Source organism: Taurulus bubalis, assembly GCF_910589615.1.
Source record: "Taurulus bubalis genome assembly, chromosome: 20".
In the NCBI taxonomy this organism is placed as follows: Eukaryota; Metazoa; Chordata; class Actinopteri; order Perciformes; family Cottidae; genus Taurulus; species Taurulus bubalis.
In genome coordinates, this window is record NC_136608.1 from 13289801 (window position 1) to 13312517 (window position 22717).

General features: G+C 44.0%; 1 protein-coding gene across 7 annotated transcripts in view; it reads right to left on the minus strand.

The window, feature by feature from the left end:
- ppfia2 (PTPRF interacting protein alpha 2) overlaps positions 1-22717 on the minus strand; it is a gene marked incomplete at both ends in the record, with an annotated part of 127496 nt that overhangs the window by 68516 nt on the left and 36263 nt on the right. The window contains one exon of one of the 7 annotated variants that reach the window (XM_079236010.1): positions 15465-15545. The exons of the other annotated variants lie outside the window; for them this stretch is intronic. Coding sequence (XP_079092136.1) covers positions 15465-15545 — 81 coding nt within the window. Of the gene's footprint in view, positions 1-15464; positions 15546-22717 lie in introns of those variants that run through there. 7 annotated transcript variants of the gene reach the window in all.

Below are 22717 nucleotides of genomic sequence, written 5' to 3' on the forward strand. Positions count from 1 at the left end.
ATGTATTACTTGCATTGTATTCACAATCTGCCTAAAATACCTTTAAATTTACAATTTATATATATTTTTAATTCTGGGATCATAACTGCCATTCAAAAGTAACCTTCACTGGTTTTGCAATGACACAAATCAATCAAACCCAACTCAAAAAAACACCTGTGGTTTTTAAAGAAGGTGATATGTGCTGAAATGCCAAGAGTACGGAAATGAAAACAAAAACTTTTCTGCAGAATTTGTGCTTCAGTCCAAAGATCCAAAACTCCAAAGTGGTTTAAAAAAAAAAGAAGCTTCATTTCACCAGACTGTGTCAAGGCAATATTCTTTCTTTTCCACTTGAATACAGCACTCTTCAGTTACGCAACTAAACACATCTGATAAATGTGCCTTTTATTCGCTCCCACGGAGAGTTTTAATGAAGACTAACAGAGAGCAAAAAAGACAACAGCAGCAAATTGAAGGGCTTAAAAAAAGAATAAAAAAGAATGCTGCTGGAAAAACTAGAGGTGCAGCATCTGTGACAAGGCGTATGCCATGTATGAAATCAGCATTACACAAGGATGAAGTAATCGTTGCCGCCACTAAAGTGTGAAATCTCATCAGGGACGGAATACAGGCAGTAAAACTCTCTCTCTCTCACACACACACACACACACACACACACACACAGGTGAAAAAGACTGCAGACTGAAGCATCAGTGAAGTACCGGCGACAGACAACAGGGCTCTGAAGAGCAGTCAAAGAGTGACGGACACCTGTTAGCAGGAGAAGAGCTGTCCACCCAACAGAGAACTTATATGAGACGCACTCGTGGAACAGTCTTTCTTTTGGGAGCCAGTTACTCTCGTGTCCTTCTTAAAAACAAGTGCAAAAATCCTCCTGTGAGGCGAGTCAATTCCACTTATTTCCACTGAAATCATCTAATATCTCAGCCGAGGTTTTTTCATTCACCGGCAAAGCACACAGTCGATGAGAAGTATTCTCTTTTGTTCTTCCAGAAAATAAACGAAACTAATTTGGACGTCTACGGATGTCAGTTTTTGAGGCACGACAAAGTAGTGTATTCGAGATTAGCTGCGGACAGAAAGACAGACACACACACGCACGCACACACACACAAATGATCAAACCCATGATGATTATTATAATTGTTCCTTTTCTGTTTTCTCATTAATGTTGACAGGTCCTTCATTTGTTGGGAACAAAAAAACTGTGGAAATAGTCTTTAATTCATGTGTACAAAGTGCAAGAGCTACACAGTTAATTGCAGTGTTACCAGGATGTGCGAGGATGTGGATGTAACACCGGCATGCTGGGGGCTTGAGAGAGAGAGAGAGAGAGAGAGAGAGAGAGAGAGAGAGAGAGAGAGAGAGAGAGAGACATGCTGTGGGTGAGGGTACATAGACAGAGGTGACGGATGGCTGAGGATGAAGCTCTGGCAACAGTCTGCATTCGAAACACATCCCATGAGTAGCTTGTCAATCACCACTTCAAAATCAGACCACGTCAGCTGCGACACACCCAAGCTCCTCTCTCCCCTCACACACACTCCCCCCCCGACTCCGACAAAAACACTTACCACAGAGAGCTCTTTCTTCTCGCTGTACTCGCTCTCACATGAGAGAGCTGCGTTCAGGAGAACTGAACACGGCTAACAAGCCCTGGAAAAGGTCAGTGTCACACTCGGTCAAAGTGTGAAAGTAATAAAGTAATTCAAGCTCTTGAGCGTTTTTTTCTTCTTCGCATGAGCGGATCAGCAGCCGTAGCATTGCTGCTAAATCAGGCATCAGCGTTCTTGCATAGATCTTTTTTAAAGGAATGCTTTTTCATGGTGTTAAGGGCTTTGATGATGAGCATGTGGAAGTAGCTTAAGTTGTCAGACGGTGCAGAAAATCCACCTTAAATCTCACTTTTCTTTTTTCCCCCCCAAATAAATCTTGCTTCCCATCAAAAAATGCAGGAGAATCTTCCCGTGTCGCGAGGCTATTCCACTCGTTTCCAATGTCTTTAAGAAACCTTTGCAACAATCACTTGACTGAAGGAAACTGATAGAAGTGAGGGACGTCATCTCGCCCTAAAAATCTGTTTTTTTTTAACTTTTTAATTTGTGCTCGCTCACTTCCAAACACATCAGGGCCCTTCACTTGAACATGCATACACAACACATCAATTACCGAACACTCAACTCACCGTTCCCATGGCACACTAGAAGGCTGGCCATTAATGCCTGTACACGCTACGTACACTTCAAGCAGCAGCTAACAGAAGATTTACGTCTGGAGAGGAATATACTGGAGGGTGATGCAACAGACGTTTGGGCGCTTTTAAGTGGAAGCACTTGTGCAAACATGACCATGAATAATCCATTAGACTCAGACAGACAACAACATGTCTGCATCAGGACCCTCATTTGTTGTGCCCTAATGAGCCGAGCAGGTCACGTGACTGGAGAAATATCTTGAGGTTCAGAGTGGTTGCACGTCGTGGAAAAGCCAGAGTCACAATGTTTTGTCGTTTTTATTGTGATCTGTATCGTCTTGAATTTCTGGGCATTCTTCATGCATAATGATAATAAATTATCCTTGAACCCTTGAATAAAATAAACATTTTTACTTGTTGGAAACATTACATATATGCTCTACTCCTATACTCTTGGCATACCAGTTATCTTTGCTGACCAACTGATGGTCATGCATTGGTTTTATTTCATCTTATATATATATATATATATATATATATATATATATATATATATATATATATATATATATATATATATATCCTCGAGAAAGAGGATTTCTTTTACCATAACCGCCGGTGCAATAACACAAGGTTTCCCTCACAAACAATCAGGTTGAATGCGTGATCTGATGTGAATGCTAACATACCTGGACCAGGTGCTTTAACAATTCACAGCATTCTTTAAAATAACACACTGACCGTGCAGTTTGTGCTGAATTATTCAAGGTTTTAGAAGAAATATAGGGAAATGTGTGGGCTTGAATCACTATTGTGTGTCAGGGCATCTCTCTCAATCGTATATATGTATATAAATATATATATATATATATATATATATATATATATATATATATATATATATATATATATATATATATATATATATCTATATATATACACATACACACACTATATATATATTAATCCTCTATCTCAGCAGTAATAATGTCGTTTCAGCACAGCCCTCTACATACCGCTCTCTAACGCCATCATTTCAGGGAACTGCAGAATATTTATTGTTTAGAATTTACATCTAATCCTCATCAGCCCTCTCCGTCACCATTTCCAGAACAGCTCAAAGTAGATCATACAAACATGCTAAGCTATGGCTTGTTTTGTGAATAATAACTGTGTTGCATTCAAATCCCAGTTGGAATCGTTTGTGGCCGCCAGATCTGTTGTGTTTACACGGGCGCGGGGAGAAATCTGTTAACGTGCATTGCGAGCTACGTCGCAACATAACCGACGCCTGCAGGGCCATTTTCAAACAACAATTGCAAAGATAACTTCAAGGCTTAGAATCAAATCAAACCCAACAGATGTATCAATGTCTCATGATATGTAGAGGAATCTAATGAAGCATGCTGGGGAAAAAACTTTGGAGGGAAGAAACAAAATCTTCAATGCTAAACGTCCAGAAAAAGGTGAAAAAACTATTAAAAAAATAGTAATTTCAACCACCTCCTTCGATATCTCTCCATCCCCGCGGTCCCTTCCACAGGCCTGTCGGTTTGTTTTCTGCCATGTTGCTCGCAGCATCGTGGCAGAAAACACCCACATGTGGAGGAACATCCTGACCTCTCTACTCCTCCGAGCAATGCTGAACATGTCTGGATTTTCCCTCAGTAAAAGCCAGCAGATTGTCCTTCTAAAACATTGAGAATAAAATTAAAAAAACTCTGGAATGAGAAACTGCTTTGTCTCGCTTCATTTGTCAATAATATGTTAATTTCAGCATCTTCAGTTAGTGTTCAGATGGATTCATTTCAGCCAATACATGCAGTGTCAAATCTTTGTAATCAATATCCCTATTTTGTAGAGCTGCCTTATCAGATATTTGTCCAATAGAGGATAATGAGACATTGTGTTGAAGCATGGGTCGAGGTGATTATTACATTGTAATCTAAATTATATACAAAATGTAGTGTTTTCCTACCCTAAACGGTTATGGAGAGCTGCTCTTCTCTCACACTAATCTCCCGCTTTCCCTCTGAACCTCCCCCGTCTTTCATTCCAGACACCCATGGGTGTGGCAAAGCCGATTCCAGCAGCACGACTCGAGACGAGCGCCGCAGTCTCCGTCTCCTCGGCAACCGAGGGTGGGACGCGGAGGTCCTTTTGTAGGGCGGACGCTGCCTCTGTTGCGCGTTAAAGTGATAGCCGGGTAGCAGGTGGCGCTCCCTCCTTCACAGAGGACCGGAAAGGCCTGCAGGGGCCACGGGGCCCCGGTCAGAGCCGTGCCACGCCGGGCTAGCTGTCAGCTCGCATTAGCACAGATCACAGCTCGCGCCGGTCGGGGGGGCCTGCTTTGTGTCGGCATTCGGCTTATTGCAGCGGCAGAGGCAGGGGGCGTGGCCGTCTTGAGATTCCCAGCATTTATTTAAGAACCCTCCAGAAAATGTATTTAATTTAACTGTAATTTTCTTCCCAAAAAAGAACACATTGGCTTGAATGTTTCATCATAATTGATCTGCATGCATATTGTTAACTCACAGTTTAACAATCTTCTTCTAATTGTCTTTACTGTTGAGCTCTTCTCATCCTGAACACCTTGCATGCATTCAACAGAAAGAAGGCCGCACAACAATAAGCACTTGACCACACACTTTTCACCTTTTCAGACATTCAAAAAGAGACTCTCGGGATGAACTGCCAAAACTACTGATAGAGGAACTCAAGAGCTGCAGCCTGCAGCGGGTGATCAACCTCTGAATACAAAGAGGCTCTTTAATGGCTGGAAAGAGAGGCACTTCACACCGACAGCCTCTGTGGCGGGCCGTAAAAGGGTCAGCCGCTTTTCGGTTCATTATAGAAATAACTGAAAAAGAGCAGACTGTCTGCACAGTGTTTGGTGATGCCCGGAGCGTTTAAGGAGTGTAAATCGTATTGAATAGTATCGGCACTGTCATACATGACCCAACTAAAAAAATGTAGCAAACACATTCATATATACGAAAGCCATCTTCATAAATATGGACTGATATGATGCTAAAACAACCATATTATTTACAGCAGGGAGCTGGAGCGTGATTGTTAGCAGCGGCTACATCGGGGGAAACTACATGTGGGTTTTTTGTTCCTGTTACAGACTCAGCGCAAATATATGTGCGAAAGCTGCGAGGCATGCTATAATGACCGAGCAACTGAACAAAACATGTTTTTATTAGCATAGTAGGGATGCTCGAACTGTCATTTGGGTGAGAATCAGCGGTGGGCTTTCAAGGCCGCCAATGCAATTAGATTAAAAGAAATCATGAGCAAACATCAAAATGGTAAAAGAGATGATCGTCTGCAAAAAAAAGAGAAAGAAATGGTAGCCAATCCAATCCGCCTCTCAATATCTCCCCATGTTAATTGCTTGCCCCTGGTAAACTGACTCAGGACCTCCCTAGTGCCCAGTCTGCGAGTCCTCTTCTATCTTATTACCAGCTGAGCTATTATACACTTTCATTAAAAGTCCTGAATGGCGAGAGGCCCCCAGCTCACCTGCAGGGCTTCAGGCGCAAATCATCTGCTTGGTCGAAAAAGAAAAAAGGAAAAGAAAAAAGTTCTCGGCTCCAAAGTTTGCGCTGGAGCTTCAGTGCCGGAGAGAGAGAGAGAAACCACAGCGGGTGAGGATGTTCCTACAGCCAGACACCAGATAGGACAGCTGTGGTGATCTCAGATAATTAACTTCTCTGTTGGCTTCCGACACACACATGCTCCCCGGTGGTCCTCTGTGAACAGTTGCTGAGGTGGGGTTGTCTCAGCGGAGGGAGGGAGGGGACCCATGCAGTGTATCCCATGCGAACCTGCAAGCGGATGTATTGATTTGTGAGGGTTTCATTACAGTGCATGGTGGGAGGACGGTGGCAGCAGCGGGAATACAGACCTATGGGCTACAGCAGCTGCTCGTCTACACAACCGGCTGTTTGTGTAAACAGAATGCACACATGTGAGAAGGACTGAAAAACCTAAGATATAAAAGAGACAGACGTACACAAACCGTGACCACAGGCCCTCCACGGCCTTGTTAACTTTACGACCTGGTGGTTTTATAGGCCGAATGGATTTGCCTTTACAATCTGCCTTCTGCTTTGCATGACTTATACACAAATCAATGGCCATCAATCAGTTTACAATATCAGCATTCAACCGTCATCCTGTGTTGACTTGGTTATGGCTGCTGGGGGTCAAAGGTCAGAGAAGGTGTAATAGCCAGGCATTGACTTCCTTTCTTTGAGGGAGGTTTCACTTTCTGCGCCATGTCTTGTTAATTAAGTGCACTGTCTCTCATTTGTCTATTGACTGCAAGCCAGCAGGTTGGAATCTATGCTAAAGGTCACAGCAGAGGGAACGGAGAGCTACAATGTGATGACCATTAAGGTAGCTTTAAGCTGCAGCGACGGTGTGAAAATATTGTTTCTGCTTCTAAGAAGTCCATTTTTAACAAGCCAACCCAATTTTGGAAACCATTCCAGTTTAATAGAGACATAAAGTAGGATACAACTATTGCTGTTGGGTCTTTATAGCCTGGTCTTGCCATAGAGCAGCAGTAAAAAAGGGGAGGCAGCCAAAGCTGGTGTAATTGAACATAGCAAAAGATTTTATTGCCACTGCATTATTTACAAAGGCCACTGCGTACTGTATCGCCTCTTGTGACTGACTGCGGGGGAAACATAATGTTGCAAAGAGACAGTGTGGGTGAGGCGGTTTTTAAAGTCGAACACAGCAGGCTGCAGAGAGGCTCGGGATGAATGAATTCACCCTGACAGCAGTTTGAAAACACAGCCTCCAAATGGACTGTGCATCGCCCTTTAATCAAACCCGGCAAAGTGATGGGTCTCTGAAACAAAAGGAGATGTTCAGAGACAAGGAGTAAGGGTCACGAGACAAAGAGACAGAGATGTACAGTTAGTGGTGGATCGATACATCCACCAGTACTCCCATTACAGAGCGCGTGTGAGATATACAATTCACCAGCCATGGAAGAGTGCCTTATGGAGCGGCTACTACAGTTTCAGCACCACGGACAGCGAAATGTCATTCGGGCCAGATGGAGAGAAAGCTGGAAATCAGCCAAGTCGAAGATAGAGCATGTATGGGTGGACAAATGAATGGAATAAGACAGTTTCATAGTCACTCAAGGGAAAGCTGCAAAGTAAGTGTGAGGCTCAAAATGACCCAGCTACTGATTTTTCTCTGCTTACGATAAAAGCTTACAGTCATCTTTAACCTTTAGTGAAACTATTGGTTTACCTAAACTGTTTGTTTAGACAGGACATTTACATTAATTTAAATGTGTTTGTTGCTTTTAAGTATCACAACCTGGGGCAGGTGATACGCCCCCTACCTTGATTGTGGACCATAGACTGTATATGAGAAGTAGACGTAGAACACCATGCATCGTCACCCTTAGTTTGTGAACTACGGTTGTGAAGCCTTGAGTTTGGCATTTTGGTCTTGTTTTCTTGGAACTAGAAGTGACACAAGAGGGTGGAGCTAGATGCAACGGAAAGTTTAATAAAGACATTCTTAGGCGACTGATATGTTGATAACCTCCCCCTCTAACAAGTCAAAAAAAAAAGAAGCTGATTGACAGCAGTGACGAATATGCTGCCGATGGCGAGGCTGTGACTCTGCTCTGAAGGGAATTGCAGGACAATCAGAGGATGGGAACACCATATGTCTGTGTCAGTGTGTACATTTTCTACAATGTTGATTGGTTATCGGGTCAATTGGTGTCTGAGCATTGAATCTGCAGCGAAAAGGACACAATGTCAATGGCTGAATGTGTCTCTAGTGAGGTGATCAGCACTGAGGTAGGGCTGGTTTTACTACCATCCATGATTCACAGCTCAACTATATCTCTCTCTCTCTCGATCGTTTTTCGCCACCCAAACAAGCCAATATATTAAAGTTTTCTTCAGGCTCGATCTGTTAGTGTAACCGTATTTTCTTTTATCCACCCTAACATCTTCGAAGACCCCGGAACCTTAGAGATTGATGTCACTCTCACTGAATGGCTAATAAGTCAGCCATTGACCAAACACACACGGTGTATACAGATCCATCCCGCTTTGATTTCACACCGGCAGAGAAAAATGATAAATTCCCCTCTTTGTATTCTGTCAAGCCTTTCAAGTCCACAATGTTGGATGAATGAGATCAGACTGCTGCAGTAAACCAGGCAAAGGGTTACACCATAATTGCATCAATGAAGAGAGGTTGTCGGCCCACTAGAGTCTATTGAAGTGAGTGGCTTGGCAGGTCTGTGCACCCTACTCCACTTTAAAATATCTGTGGGATCTGTGCTGTGTGTGTGTGTGTGTGTGTATGTGTGTGTGCACGTGTTTACTCTGTATCCTATCAGTTATGAGTCATTGGTCGGTATGAGCCAACATTGGCTGCAGTTACACCAGGAGATGAATTAAGATGTGTGATAAAGAGAGTAAGACATGTGCATCTCACATTAAAGGATAAAGCTGGAAATATTCTACATTGCTGTTTGTCAAGAAATCCCATGAAAAAAACTAAAACCAAGAATGAGTCCTTCAGGACTTCGGACTCTATCTGTGGCATTTAGCCTGAAGCTGTTTTGTTCCCTTCTGAGACACAAAAACTCAACTAGGCTAAATACCATCCCCGACAAAATGTTTTTAGCAAATTGTACTTGTGAACAGTGCCATTATCGGGGAGGATTTTCCGTCTCAAATTTGGTTTGCTTGCGAGTATTCTTGGTAGCAGGTGAACGTAGGGTCAACCATTATTGTGTTGGGTTTTGGTTTGTTGACAATAAAAAAGAATATCATCAGATACTCTTTACTCAGGTAAAGGAGATACTTCTCCTTTACAGGTGCTAAATTAGAAATTTAGAGCATATCTATGATGAGAATCAGAACCATTTATTGCCTTGTATGTTTTCACATACAAGGAATTTGTCATGGCGGGTAATGCATAAAATGAAATGCAAGAAATGGGAGTATGTTTAAATCTACAATATAATATAAAATTCAAATAAAGTGCACAGACAAACAAACAGATAACAGTACTTTAAGGTGAAATGTAAGTGTAATGGTAAAGTGGCAAGTGTATTTAAATATGAGGTATGAAGGGATGTGCAGCGGAGTGACCGGTAGGAAATTGTCTGGGGGTGATGAGAGATTGTATCCACACGGCTCTCAACATGGCGACCGCTGAACAGGCAGCTAGCAACTGACGGCGCAAAGAGCACAAACACTGGCAACAGTGATGACAGAGCTAACAGTGTTAGCCTGGGGGAGAACTGGAAGAAGATCAACAAGCTCATCTCATTTTTCCTCCTGAGAAATAAGTCTGGAAGGTAACCTTAGTACTACCTTGATACTTTCTACCTTGTCATGCATTGCTGGAAGCACGCTCCATGAAGCAACTGGTTAGTTTGAGGTATTAAGAGTAGAACAAGGTTCAGTTGTGTTCACTTTAAAAATGTAACCTTTGTGCAAATGCTTCCTGAGACGACAAGCAAGGAAAGTCCTTTCTACCATTACAAGAAAGTCCGTTTGAGAGGTTTGTGGCTTGATGTTTTGTAAAAATGTTTTTATGAATGAACCACTCTCTGTAGATTATTTGATTTTGTATTAATTCCTGGAGGGATTGATCCGAGCTGCGGCCCACAAGGTGCAGGCTTTACAGTAACGCGTACGCATCACTGGTACACAAATAGTCTTCTATTCCTTCTCTCCCTTGTTGACACACACACACACACACACACACACACACACACACACACACACACACACACACACACACACACACAGGGGCCTCTTGCTTTCGAAAGCTCACTCATCCTTTTAATCGGTGTGGAATCCATCAAAGTGGGTCAAACTCCCTTCCCCATCTGCCCCGGCCAGATTTTAAATGCACGAGGGCTGATTAAAAAAAAGACCAAGAAAATAGGGCACACGCCTCCGACACACACGTATACGCAGCACTCAGGAGACCGGCAGCAGGAACACACACCGAGGGGAGGACTGTGTGTGTGTCGGTGAGGATGTTGGGGGGGGGGCATTTGTAAGTAATTACAACGTACCAGTGTAACAAATAAAAGGTCAAGCACTCCGACTTCAATCTGGCAGCCGTGTATCAATTTGCTGTGTTTGCGCTCATTTGCATACGGCCACCTTTAGTTGTCCCATCAACCGACACGGAGAGGGCGGGCCATGCGAGGAGGGGGCAGGAATGTGTGTGTGTGTGTGTGACAGGGGTAAGACAGCTGTGGGTGTATAAGCTTGCAGCTGGGTGTATCAAAGTGTGTGCATGTGTCTGTTTGAGTGACAGGAGAGCGTTTCTGTGCGGTTCACGCCTCGGTGTTATTTTGTATGTTTGTTTCTTGGCAGTCGTGTGCGTCTTCATTCAGAATTGCACGTTGCCGTGGATACATCTGCACGCCTCGCTCGCACCGCTGTTCATATCAAGAGAGGAACTAGTCCCGCTAATCAGTTAGACGCACAGCTTGCGACAGTGGAAAAGCTCTCACAAAAAGCGTCCACGTGTTTTCCCGTCCGGATCACCGTCCCGCTGTCATGTGATGCGTTGAGTAACAGCAGTCTGCTTTGATGCGTGTGCAGAGATCATCACAGGGGGCGGGGCCCTGCATCCAGCCCATCATCATGCTGCACAAATGGGGATTTCCAAGATTAAGCGCTGACATGCAGCAGGCAGCGAGAGGTCACTAATACAGTAGGTTGAGCAGAGATGAGAGGAACGGCATTCAAATGTCTCCAGGGATGCAGGTCAATCATTTAACGAACTATTATCTTTTCTACCGATCAATATGCTGATTTGTTTCTTAATGAAATATTGGGTCCATAAAAATCCCAATTTCCTGAAGACAAAGATGACATATGGTTTGGTCAGTCCAATACTTAAACATATCTGGTAAAATATTTAGACAACACTTCAATTTGAGAAGAAAAAAACAGTGATGTTTTTTTGCATTGTTGCTTCACAATAACAATTACTGATTGTCAAATAAAATTTTTAATTGAATGGTTAATCTAGTAATTGAAAAACAGTGAAAAAAATGTCCATCCCGGTCCTCAGACCAAAACCAAGATGTACTGGATTTACAGCGATAGAAACCAGAGAGGAGAATAAAATCCTCACTTTTTTTTTTCTTGATAAACAACTTAAATTATGAATCGATTCTCAATTTCGTGAGAAACTTTTCACGCCAGAGTTCTACAACACCCCGAGGTCACAACAAAAATAAACTCCCTCACTGACTCCCTCCATTCCGCGAGAAAAAAAAAAAACACCAAGCTGTCGACAGTCGAGGCATCGGCATGACGACACGCCTCTGGGTGCGGGAGAAATGGGTGCTCGCTCGTCGTTCAAACTGCCGTGTGGGTGTCACCTGATGAGTTATCCTGTCTGGCAGACCTTCCCTGCTCCAGGAGCCTGATTGGGCCCCGGAAAGTGTTCAGCTGAGGGTGTGAAGGTGCGAGAGGGTGTGTGATTTATGCGTCTGAAGATGCAGCGCTGAGCCTCTTTTTTCCCTGCACTCGGCTCAAGTAGCGTCCAACAGGAGCTGAACCCCCCGTGTGGAGGTTAGCACGCAGCCTCGTGGTCCGTCTCTTACAGTCGAGCCCCGAATGCAAACGAGGCGCGTTCGATTAAGCGGGGTTGGCCTCGGACAGAAGAACAGACGCTCTTCAGCCCGAGTCCCCCTGCGGCCGGCAGCGCCCGCTATAAACTTCCACCTAGCCAGTTTACTGCAAAAGAGAGGATTACTTTGAAGGAGGGCAGTGAGCACCAGCTCATTTCCTCCCTCTCCACTTAGAGAGATACAAAAAAAAAAAGACCGGAGGGACGACTGAAATGTATCCGACAATCCGTCTGAAAGTGTGGGCTCGCCAACTTTCGTCGTGACTTTGCCCCGGTGCCAATCAGATTAGGTAGCCGGTGTTACTCCATCCTTGTTTTCCAATTTCTGTCAATGTACTGTCCAGTGAGCCCCTTCCGCTGTAACAACACCTTCCCCTTCTGGAGGCGGCGTGCGCCGTGTGGGAAGCGATGCATTTCAGACGGAGAGGCCTTCATGGCGAAGACATAGCAGCCGAAGAGACTAATCACATGCAGCGCTAATTTGACAAGCAAGGACAAATACTGGGCAACAATTATATCTCATTTCTCAGGTAGCTCAAGCCTGACAAACAATTTGGAGGGTTAATATCGGATGGGGACAATGGGAGATTAACGACAAGGACGTGGACAAAAGCAACGTGGGTTGAACTAAAGTTAAAAAAATCAAATAAAAGGACTTTAACATTGAAAGATGCTGCTTTGCAACTGTCGGTCTCTGGAGTCCGACTCACAACACCAGATTCTACACGTTTGAACATTTACACTCGACGAGCGGATTTTCTCAAAAGCTCAAAACCCAGAGCTGCATTCATCTCAGCAGAAAATTGCCCAGGGAGCAGAAACACTGTTTCTCAAATTGCCTCTTGAAGTGTTGCTTGATAAAGACATCACATGGATTTTTCCTGTTTTCATAACGGCTTGCTGGGGCACCCAGCACATCTCTTGGTTCGTATCAAAAGGACTCAAGGTTAAAATTCTGCTGTGGACCCGCTAATACGATCCAGTGGGCGCCGAGCACAGCCGGCAAAAACCTCTCCCACGGGGGAAATGTCACTGGATGTCGCTCCATCAGACACACAAACAAAAGCAACTCACGGAGGCAACCAACAACTAGTCGATTGTCTACTTGTCTCCTTTTTAAAATGCGGAAACAGCACTTTAAAGGAGTTTCAACCCATTTTATAACAATGTCGGTCTGTCTGTCCACCACTTCTGAGAGACTAGGAATAAAATTACTAAACGACTGGATGACTTGAAACTTAGTACAGACATGCATTGATTGTAATCATTTTGGTGGCCTCTTTAAGGTGCCACCAAAATGTGCCAAGCACAACTGCAGAACTAAAACGGCTGCCGCGAAAACATGCTCGTCCCTCTCTAGAGCCAGCTTTTGGTTTGTCCCTTCTGGGCCACTGTAGCCACATGGCAGCCGGCTCTGTGAAGAAGACCAGCTCTGTATATATTTAGATCTAGAACGGCTCATTCTAATGTAATCAAAAACACTACACCTGCTGAATATTAGCGCACAAAATTAGCTTACATGTTATAACACTAGTGTGAAAGTGAACACATTGTTAACCCCACAGATACAGGTAAGATGCACTGTAAAAAAACACACATTCGCCGACCGCTGGGAATTACCTCACGACCTCCAAGGTTGAGGACCACTGAGAGCTGCTGGAGACGTTCAGTCGCCTTCGGGTTAGCGAACGTCATCGAGGAGAGTCGGAGCGAGAGTCGGAGCGAGAGTCGGAGTCTGTAGACACAGCTGCGTGGCAGTGATCTCCCGAACTAAGCAAACCCCGACACTGCTGGGTGCATGTTTGTCGAGCCAGGCAGAGAATACTAAAAGAACTCAGTAACTCCGGCTTCACCCACTTTGCAATTTAATTCAATTTGCCACGGATGATTTAAAAATTGCATACCAGGAAGGGCAATCTGATAAAAAACAAACATCACTCGGCGTTGGTAAACAATCTGACGGGGGACTGTGTTAAAACATGGCTGAACTGAGATGAGAACGTGCTGATTTGGCGTGCCAGTGATGCGTGCTTATTACCTCAGCGAGCGTGATGGATCTCAGGTCACCTCAAGGGTGGAAGAAAATGAATTGTGATTCATGTGTATTGAAGCAGCTCCGATGCCGAGGTTTTGTTTCTTCTTTTGTGGGGTTTTCCTGGGACCGTAATCTGTGAGCCAGGACGCCTTTGATTTTGTGATATAATCAGAGGAGCTTCTTCCAACAGGTACGAGCCCTCGGGGAGCACTTTCCTTCACTAATGATTTTGACATGAAAAGGCAAAGACGGGTTTATGACGCCACCAGACAAACACTGAAGAGGGGGGTAAATCTTCGAGTGTGAAAGTCACAACGGCGGCTGTGCAGTTCGAGGGAGGACAAACATGATATTAGATGAAGTGATTCAGGAGGCAGAGGTAACGACATTGGGCTCTTATTGGGCTTTGCAGCCCCTGGCGCTTTTTGTCTTGTCGTCTAAAATATCAACGCGATGGCAAAACAAATTTGTGGGAGGGGCAAAAGAAGAAAGATCTCAAACTTGCAAGATGGGATGAGACACTCTGCTCCTGTTCCTGGCCTCTAATGTGATGAGGCAGGTGTAAGGCTGCATAAACATCTCATCTGAGCTCCCATCAGCACTTGTGCTCACTTGAAAAGCGACCCACAAACCCCCTTTCCACTCATCTCCACTAAGAGCAGCAGCTTCTGAACTCACGCTGGCTGCACCTGGATGCAAAAAAAAAAATCATCATCACCTTTTTTTCTTCTTTTTTTTATGGCAAAAAGGCAACCAGCAGATTCTTGAACAATCTCACTTTTGCTTCCTCTCTTCCTTCCACCCACAGCAAAAAAGAATAAAAACAACAAACAGAAATGTGCTAGCTTGGTTACGAGCATCACGTGGAACACATTGATCAAGAATATCCACTGACGCCGCTTCATTGCCATGCATGGGCACTATGGGAAGAGCTGAGATATGCAAGCGTGGCCTACAGTGATCAATGTAGGGCACATGTGTCTTCAGAAACACAGGGAATATAGTACAACTGGATCACAATTTAAATATAGATATACAGGAGGGGGATCCAGTGGGCTAAGCTTGAATAATTGAACGTCATTAGTGTGAAGATGAACTCTCACGATTTTACTCTTGCATGTTTTATTTAACGAGAGGAAGTGTGAAACCAATAAAACACGTCTTATATTCAGTCCTCTAAGATCTTAAAGTGAGGAACTATAAAAGCAGAGTCCCTCCCATTAGTTCTTGATTAATGAGTGCACATACAGTATACATGCACTTTGCTTTCGCTTATGAGACTATTTGCTTTTACACCTTTCTAAAAAAAAAGGGAAAACATCAGTGGCTTGCATTGCAAATCCAATGCAAAAGTCGAAGGTTGAGCAAACATGGGTCGTTCTGCACATGCAGGAAACACCCAACACTCTGCTCTGCTTTCACACGTGCCACCATGAAAGCCACAAAGCAAACAGCAATGGATCTGACAGGAACATTGGAAACACACAGATCCAGCACTAACAGAAGTATAGCAGCTGAGTTATGATGCACAGACGGAATAAACACAAACAACAGTGTACTTGCCTGGAATGTGTAAAACCTCGTCCCATTCGGTGGGTGCACCTTTGGGGAGTTAGTCCCCGTACTCATGTCTGAGAAAATCATAATCCCTTTGATGGGCAAACAATCCACAGCAGACACGTTATTGTTTTAGATAGATATATATTAATAGTAGCAGCCACACGCAGTGTGTGCTTCAAGAAAAAGAAGAAGAAAAAAAGACCAAGGCGAGCGCTCGGATCAGCCCGTGACCCGACGCTGCGCTCCCGGCATCAGATGGTGGAAACCTCCGGTAAAAAAAAATTAAAAAAAAGAGCAACGCTCCGGGTGAAAAGAGATCCGTAGGGGAAACCAAAGGGGCAAGTCTCCGGTATTCTTCTTTGCAGCTCCCCCCCCCCCCCCCAACCCGCTCCCTCTCTCGCGTGCAGGTGACTAGTCTGCGCGTCCTTCCTCCGATCCGGCCGGAGAGCAAACCCCGCGGAGAGACAGCGGCTCCATGGTGTCCCGGCGCCCGCTGCAAGCGGCTCTGGCAGCGGCTCGGATGGGTCCGTCTGCGCGCGGATTATCGCCTCCTCCCTCCTCCTCCTCCTCCTCCTCCTCCTCCTCCTCCTCCTCCAGCTTCACCAATAACCGGCTGGAGCATCACGACGCGGCTCAGCCAACAACACGCCGGGAGCCCCGGAGACGCGACGATATTATTATTATTATTATTTTTTTACACTGTAGAAAAATGCTCCACGGTGTTTATTGACACAGGTGAACACACGTGTTCCAGTGGAGTGTGATTATTCTGACAAAGCACACACATTGGAGACAAAGCCGGGCAATGACATTAGACTTAGTAAAGACACTATTTGCATTGGGAAGGGACCGTTACTATCACGAATGCTGTAAATACATTCTGCTTTAGTGGATTACTAAATGATTTGTATGTTGTCAGAGAGGTTTTTATCATTTTTTTGCAGTGTAGCTACGTTTTGATTGGAGGAAAAGAGGGACGCTAGAACTGTGGCAACTTTCTCTGTGGAACAAGATGAGAAGTTATCCAAAAAAAAACACACCTTGTGTGAAAGATGCTCTGGTGTATTCACTCTTAGGGAGGAGGCCAACTCCTTTGTAGTGGAGGGAATGTAGGTCACAAAATGAAAGATTATATATAAAGTTAGATGTGTCAGACCACCATGTTCTCCTATATTGACTTTTTAGTTTGCTGACGCACTTAAAAGGTTTCTATGAAATACAACTACTTCCACCGATTGAATAGAATCAGCTTTTATAGGCAGTTGTACATGAAATAAAAGCACTTCCACTTTAACGGACTTCCATCCAGTCTGTCCAGCGTCTCCACTTTTCATCCAATTTCCTCTCATCAACTGGCCTTTTCATGAGTAATCCACATTGGCTGAATAGTTTAATCCAATTCTCCGTCCAAGCTACCGAAAGAGGAATATTTTTTTTAAATAGAAAAGTTCTGTGAATTTTCCGTGAAAATGTCTGTGTTACATCAGACTGGGTGCCGGCACTCAAGTTAACATCCCGATTAGGTGGAATGTGATAATTGGATCAGAAAGCAAAGTGTTTAGCGTTTCTTCATCTAGTTTAGTCGCTATAGGAACGACCACAAGCTGACTGGTCTGATTCCGCTTTGTTAGACACAGCTCAGTGAGCTCGATTAAGCTGAGTGGGTTGAACTCACAGCTCGCCTCACCCTCTTCGGCAGGGATTTGGGCTTGTGGGAGACTTCAAAGTATTTGCTCTTTACATCGCAGGTTAACAGCATTTCCAGCTGTGGAGCAGCAGATCCCATTAGCCCGACTGAGCTGAGGCCGCTCACACCGACTGTTTATCAAACCAAGTATTTGCTGTGGGCTCACCCTCACATAAGGAGTCCAGGAACAATGCTATGTATTCATTAAAGGAAAGGACCACACCAGTGTAATAATCATCCTGTTTGTTTGTTTTTCTGTATCTCTTCCAGAGAAATGCATGCTGGGAACTGAATTGATACCACAAATACATAAACAAAAATATTCTTTCAGTACGTTATTACAATGCTCATTGCACTTTTTATACCTTTAAATTGATAATTATGGTATTTTTTGGAGAGGGGCATTGGGTGCTTGTTTATTTCAATCTTGGGCTGAAAATACCATCGTACTTCTATCTTTGGTGTGAATCTTATTCAATATGATAAGATCTCTGTCTGGAAAGGTTAACCTTATTCATGTCCACAATTGTGTTGTATTGTTGAAAGCCATGGATTTAGTTTTGTTGTGTATTTGACTGTTTCCATGTTCTTGCCACCTGCTTCAAGGCCATCACACTCAAGATGTAAAAGAGATGCACGTCGGCCGATTTTACCTTCCGAAATAAAACACCAAACGCTGTTTTAGTTTCAGGGGTTCTTTTAAGTCACAAACATACTTTTGGGTTTTCTCAACATCTTCCCAAAAGGGCATAAATACCAGACATGTAGAGACTATGTTATTAAAGCACTAAAACACTGCTGTGTTCCTTTAAATAAATCAATAGTGTTCAATTGTAGTGTTCATTGTAGTGTTCAATTGCTATCGGTACACTGGGACAAATTGGAGGTATTATTACGAGTTTCAAAAGAATAAAGCGCCGCGGCTTCAGCCTTTCTTGCACAGCGAGACATCCTCTGCTGTCTCCAGCTTCTCTGCTGCTCTGTGTCCTTTTCCCTTGGCAGCAATCTGCTCCCCGACCTGCTGCAGCATCACGGCCGAGCGGGACTGTGGACGTGCAGGATCTCTGCCATCAGGGGCGACTAAGCCCTCCTGCACATCGGTCACATAAAGGGACGAGCCCGTGTGCTGCAGCGCACTGGGCTCTGACGTCACGGTACAGATGTGCAGTGGGCATGGCTTAGTGCTCCCGAGTGCTCATTGGCCTGGAGCCTCTCAATCCGCTGATCGACACCACTCTTTGTCTTTCAGCATTTCCAAAGCTGCCAGAGCATCGCATGTGAGCATCACATGTGAGTCGTGAGACCAATGCAGTTAAAGAATGGTTTTATATTCATCAAAACAGGGTTATTATTGCACAAATTAAACAGCAATCTTGAATTTTTGATCAAAGTAGGGTATAAAAGAATGAAAAAAATACATTTCTAATTAATATTTCATCAAAGTGCTTATTCGCATCGGTCCCAGAGAGGTGGTTTGCGCCTGCGCAGAGACTATGTTCATTAAACCAACACCTGAGAGCGGCCATGTTTCATGCAGGCCAAATCCCTTAAGAAGAAACACACACACTGTCCTTTTTCATCAATCAAAGAGCTCAAACAAATTGATTTTTGGTTTGAAGGCCTGTGTTTGATCAGTCCGCGCTCCTAATCTGCGACGGCCTTCGACAGATAGATCGGACGGTAGCAGCGGCGATACGTAGATCAGGGATTTGAGAAGCGTCCGTGTATTGTTTTTTTCTTTTTTTCTGCGGAGCAATGCTGATGTGCATTTAGGTGGGAACGCGTGACACTGCTCAGAGAGCTCTTGTTCAGGAGATGATAAGAATTCCCCTCATGCTGTTGAGTGAGAACACTTTTCAACACTTTGCATTGACCCCACAGCAATAATGAAATGGGAGTATGAGGCCACACATGACGGCTACCACGTTTGTGCTAACCCAAGGATGTTTATGTAAATCACACGTTTTCATTTACCCTGCATGTGTGTATTTGTGTGTTTTTGTGTGCACTGTATGCAACAAACACACTTTGTAGGCTTGTGACAGGCTGTTTGGTCAAACAACCACTTAAACTGCAAATGAGCTGCAAACAAGGAGCAGAAGAGGAACATTCTGTGCATTCGTAAAGAGGATTTGTCCGTCGCTGTTTGCAAGACTCTGTGAGGAAGCTTAACCGGTGCAGAGCAGCTAGGAGATGGGCCGGCATTAACCAAAGTGGCAGATTGCTGCAGCTTTGAATACACTCTTTTTATGTTTGAAAAATGCAAATTATATTGCACCAACATAACATTGTCGCAACATGGTCTTTTTTTTTCTCAGTGAAGACAACAGAAAATGTTTAGATACATGAAATCTTGGGGACAAATGAGATGACAGGAAGCAATTATTTTGTGAGTCATGACAGGCTGTCCTCCTGACACGGAGACAAAACATACAAACGTGGAACTCAAACTGTCAAATGGAACAAAAGCTCGGGGTGGTAAATATGGCAGTTTGGTTTAAAGTTACGACGAGGAACTTATAACTGGTTATGAAACAGTCGCAATGTAATACCGATGCCTCTGTATGACCTTCATAAGTGAACGACACCATCAGCGGGAAGATTGGCTGTTTCTATTGGTCCAGAACCAGGACTGTCAGACCCCACTGCAGTATTTGAGAGTTTTTCTAAAAGGGACTCTGGTGCTCGACAAGAAGTTGATGTTCCTTGTAGTAAGTTTTAATGCAAATCATTTATGACACGTTGCCTGAAAAATAGCTTCAATGTCCCTCTTCTTGAATATAAATAGTGGATCTCATCCAACAAGGCGGCAAACTGCGGATTATTTCTATCACTAATTAACCTGTCATTATTCTACAAATAATACTTCTTTTGATTGACAAAATGTCCGAGTGCAAGTCTTCCCTAATTGTTCGGCAAACACCACACAACTCAAATACATTTAATTCACAAAGATGAGGATAATTAAAAACACAACGGATGTTAATTAATTCCCAGTCGATCAACCGAACGTTAAATGAAATTTCGCACTCAAAAAAAGAACCTCTAATCGCATTAAAATAACGGCGCCGCAAAATTCATTGCACATGTTTTCCATGTCGCGGATCATGAAAATGCGCTAAGAATAGATCAATAACGCACAGCGCCGATTTAATATCTCGTCTCCAGCTATCGCAGGTTGCTGCAGCTGTCCCCCCCAGCTCTGGCTGCACATGTGATAATGTGATATGCGGCGCATGATGAATCACCTTGGGGCCGCAGGATTGGGGGGTGGAGATGGTGGCATGTTGGAATTAGCATGCTCTGTTCACACACACACACGTGTTGTCATGTGCTACTGTATTCCAGAGCTCCCCGAAGAGCGCGATTGTCAGCCGAAGCAAGTGGCAAATCTGAGTCCGACTACAGAGAGAGAGACAAGGATATGTGAGCATCAAGAGCAGGCGTCACTGTATCCCCGCATACTTGTGAAGAAATAGGACATTTTTGAGGACAAACCATTGAAGAAAAGTGTTTTCTCGCTGCTCGGAGAGTCTTGAAAGTTTTTGTGTCGGAACGCTTGTGGTTTTTTCTTCGTATCCTCGATGTAACTTTTGTGTTGTACACTTCAGTCTCCAGCTGAAGGGCCTCTCCAGGGCTCCACAACACTGCCGCCTTCCATTATCAGACTTGTCGCTGCCTAATTGGGTCTTTGTCCCATAAATACGGTAACTGCCCCATCGTTATTACCAGAATATTAATTTCTTCAAGTGCTCTCAGACATAATTGAGCTTTTGATTGCTATTGGTTTTTTAAAATTGCTTTTGCTGTGATAATTAGAGAGCAGCACCTAATTCTGCCCAAACAGCAAGTGTCTCAACATGTTTTTCTGTAACATCTGCCAGCTGTGTGTGTGTGTGTGTGTGTGTGTGTGTGTGTGTGTGTGCGTGTGTGTGTGTGTGTGTGTGTGTGTGTGTGTGTGTGTGTGTGTGTGCAACCTCAAGCAGTCGATAAGACGTGACTCCAGGGACAAAATGTTGGTGGAGCGGGGAAGCTTTTTAGCAGGCCTTCAAAAAGCCTTGCCTAATAGTCACATTGTTGTTGTTGTATTCAATATAATAATCGATGTTTGGCAAATATATATATGTTATTTTAGAGTTGTTTCTATGAATATGTTCTTGTAACATGCAAGTATGCAAGAAGACTTTCAAAAAGAGTAACAAATTACACTTTCTATGACTTTAGCCTGTTGTGCTATTACAGAATATGGTGTTGCAAATCATTTTGAATGCCCAAATAACTCAAAAAAAATATCTGCTTATGCATGTGCATGAGGAAAAAAAAAATGCTCTGCCCTGAGGTCATAGAGTCCACAGTGCAGCACATACAGTGAGAGAATAAGCTGCCAGAGCAGGAGGAGGTGGGTGCTGGCATGCTGCTTGTGGAGAGAAGTATTGTTTGCTGCATGCGCAGGTTTGTGAAAGCAAAGTTCAGCAACTGAACATAATATCTATACGCACGAACCCCAGAGACCTCGTACATCAGCGGCTTCGATTAGCAGCGAGGTCAGTCAGTAAGGGGCAGTCTGCTGACCCGTTAACAGACGCAGAGAGCCGGTGGTGCTGCTGGATTTCAAAAGGACACCGAAAAGAAAATCTGATTTCTGCTCCGAGGTCGTGCTCGGAGTGGGGAACTAAATATTCCAAAACCCGTTGCCGCTTATTTCCTGTGGATGTGAACGACATAAGGTTAAGGAAGTAAACATTGAGCCAAGCTGTTGCTTAGCAATGCCAATCTGTTAAAACGGTCGACAAAGAGATGTTGAATATTTTGGTCTGTTGTTTTTGGCAGAGCGACAGCAGTTAACGCAGCGTTATGGTTACATACCGATTAGTTTTTTTGTCACTTCCTGTGGCTGAACATGACTTTAAAGGCACCCTATGCATTTTTTGACCACTAGTAGCGCAAATGAGCTACATTTACACGAGCAAGCTCACGCTTTGTGGACCACACAGACCTCAGTGCTGCCAGAAAACCACAAGCTCACAAGCAGGTATGCAAATAATGCAGGTCTCGAATTTTCCACAGCTCCTCTGACGGCATCCTTAAGGTTCTGGTCCTCTGAGTCCGCTGCCTTTTGTCTATGTGGTCACTTTAAAGCTCTGACTTGTGCAATCTTTTTCGACCTCGCGATTTCTTCCATGCAATAGGCAGATGATGAAATCCATGGGATCATTATTTTCCGTTTTTGATCCGCAAGAATTCAAGGCAGGCCGTGTAAGATATCAGCGCCACGAGTAAGAAAAGAGGAGATTGATTCATTTTAGTTACCGAGGCAGTCTAACTCATTGTATTGCTTGCCACCCTGTGGGAAATTCCAAGTCCTCTTAACAGTCGATATGTTTTCAACAAAGCTGTACAGGAAGCTGAAACCGCCTTTGACATCTCGTCCCTTGGAAGTTAGTCTCGAAGCGGAGATTGTGTCAGTTGGTTGCCATTTTGAAAATGCTCTTATGCTTCAGTATTGTTGGTATAAATACAGGAAATGGGGCTCGAGTGCAGGAGGGACTGAGGTTTGGCCGTTGAGGTT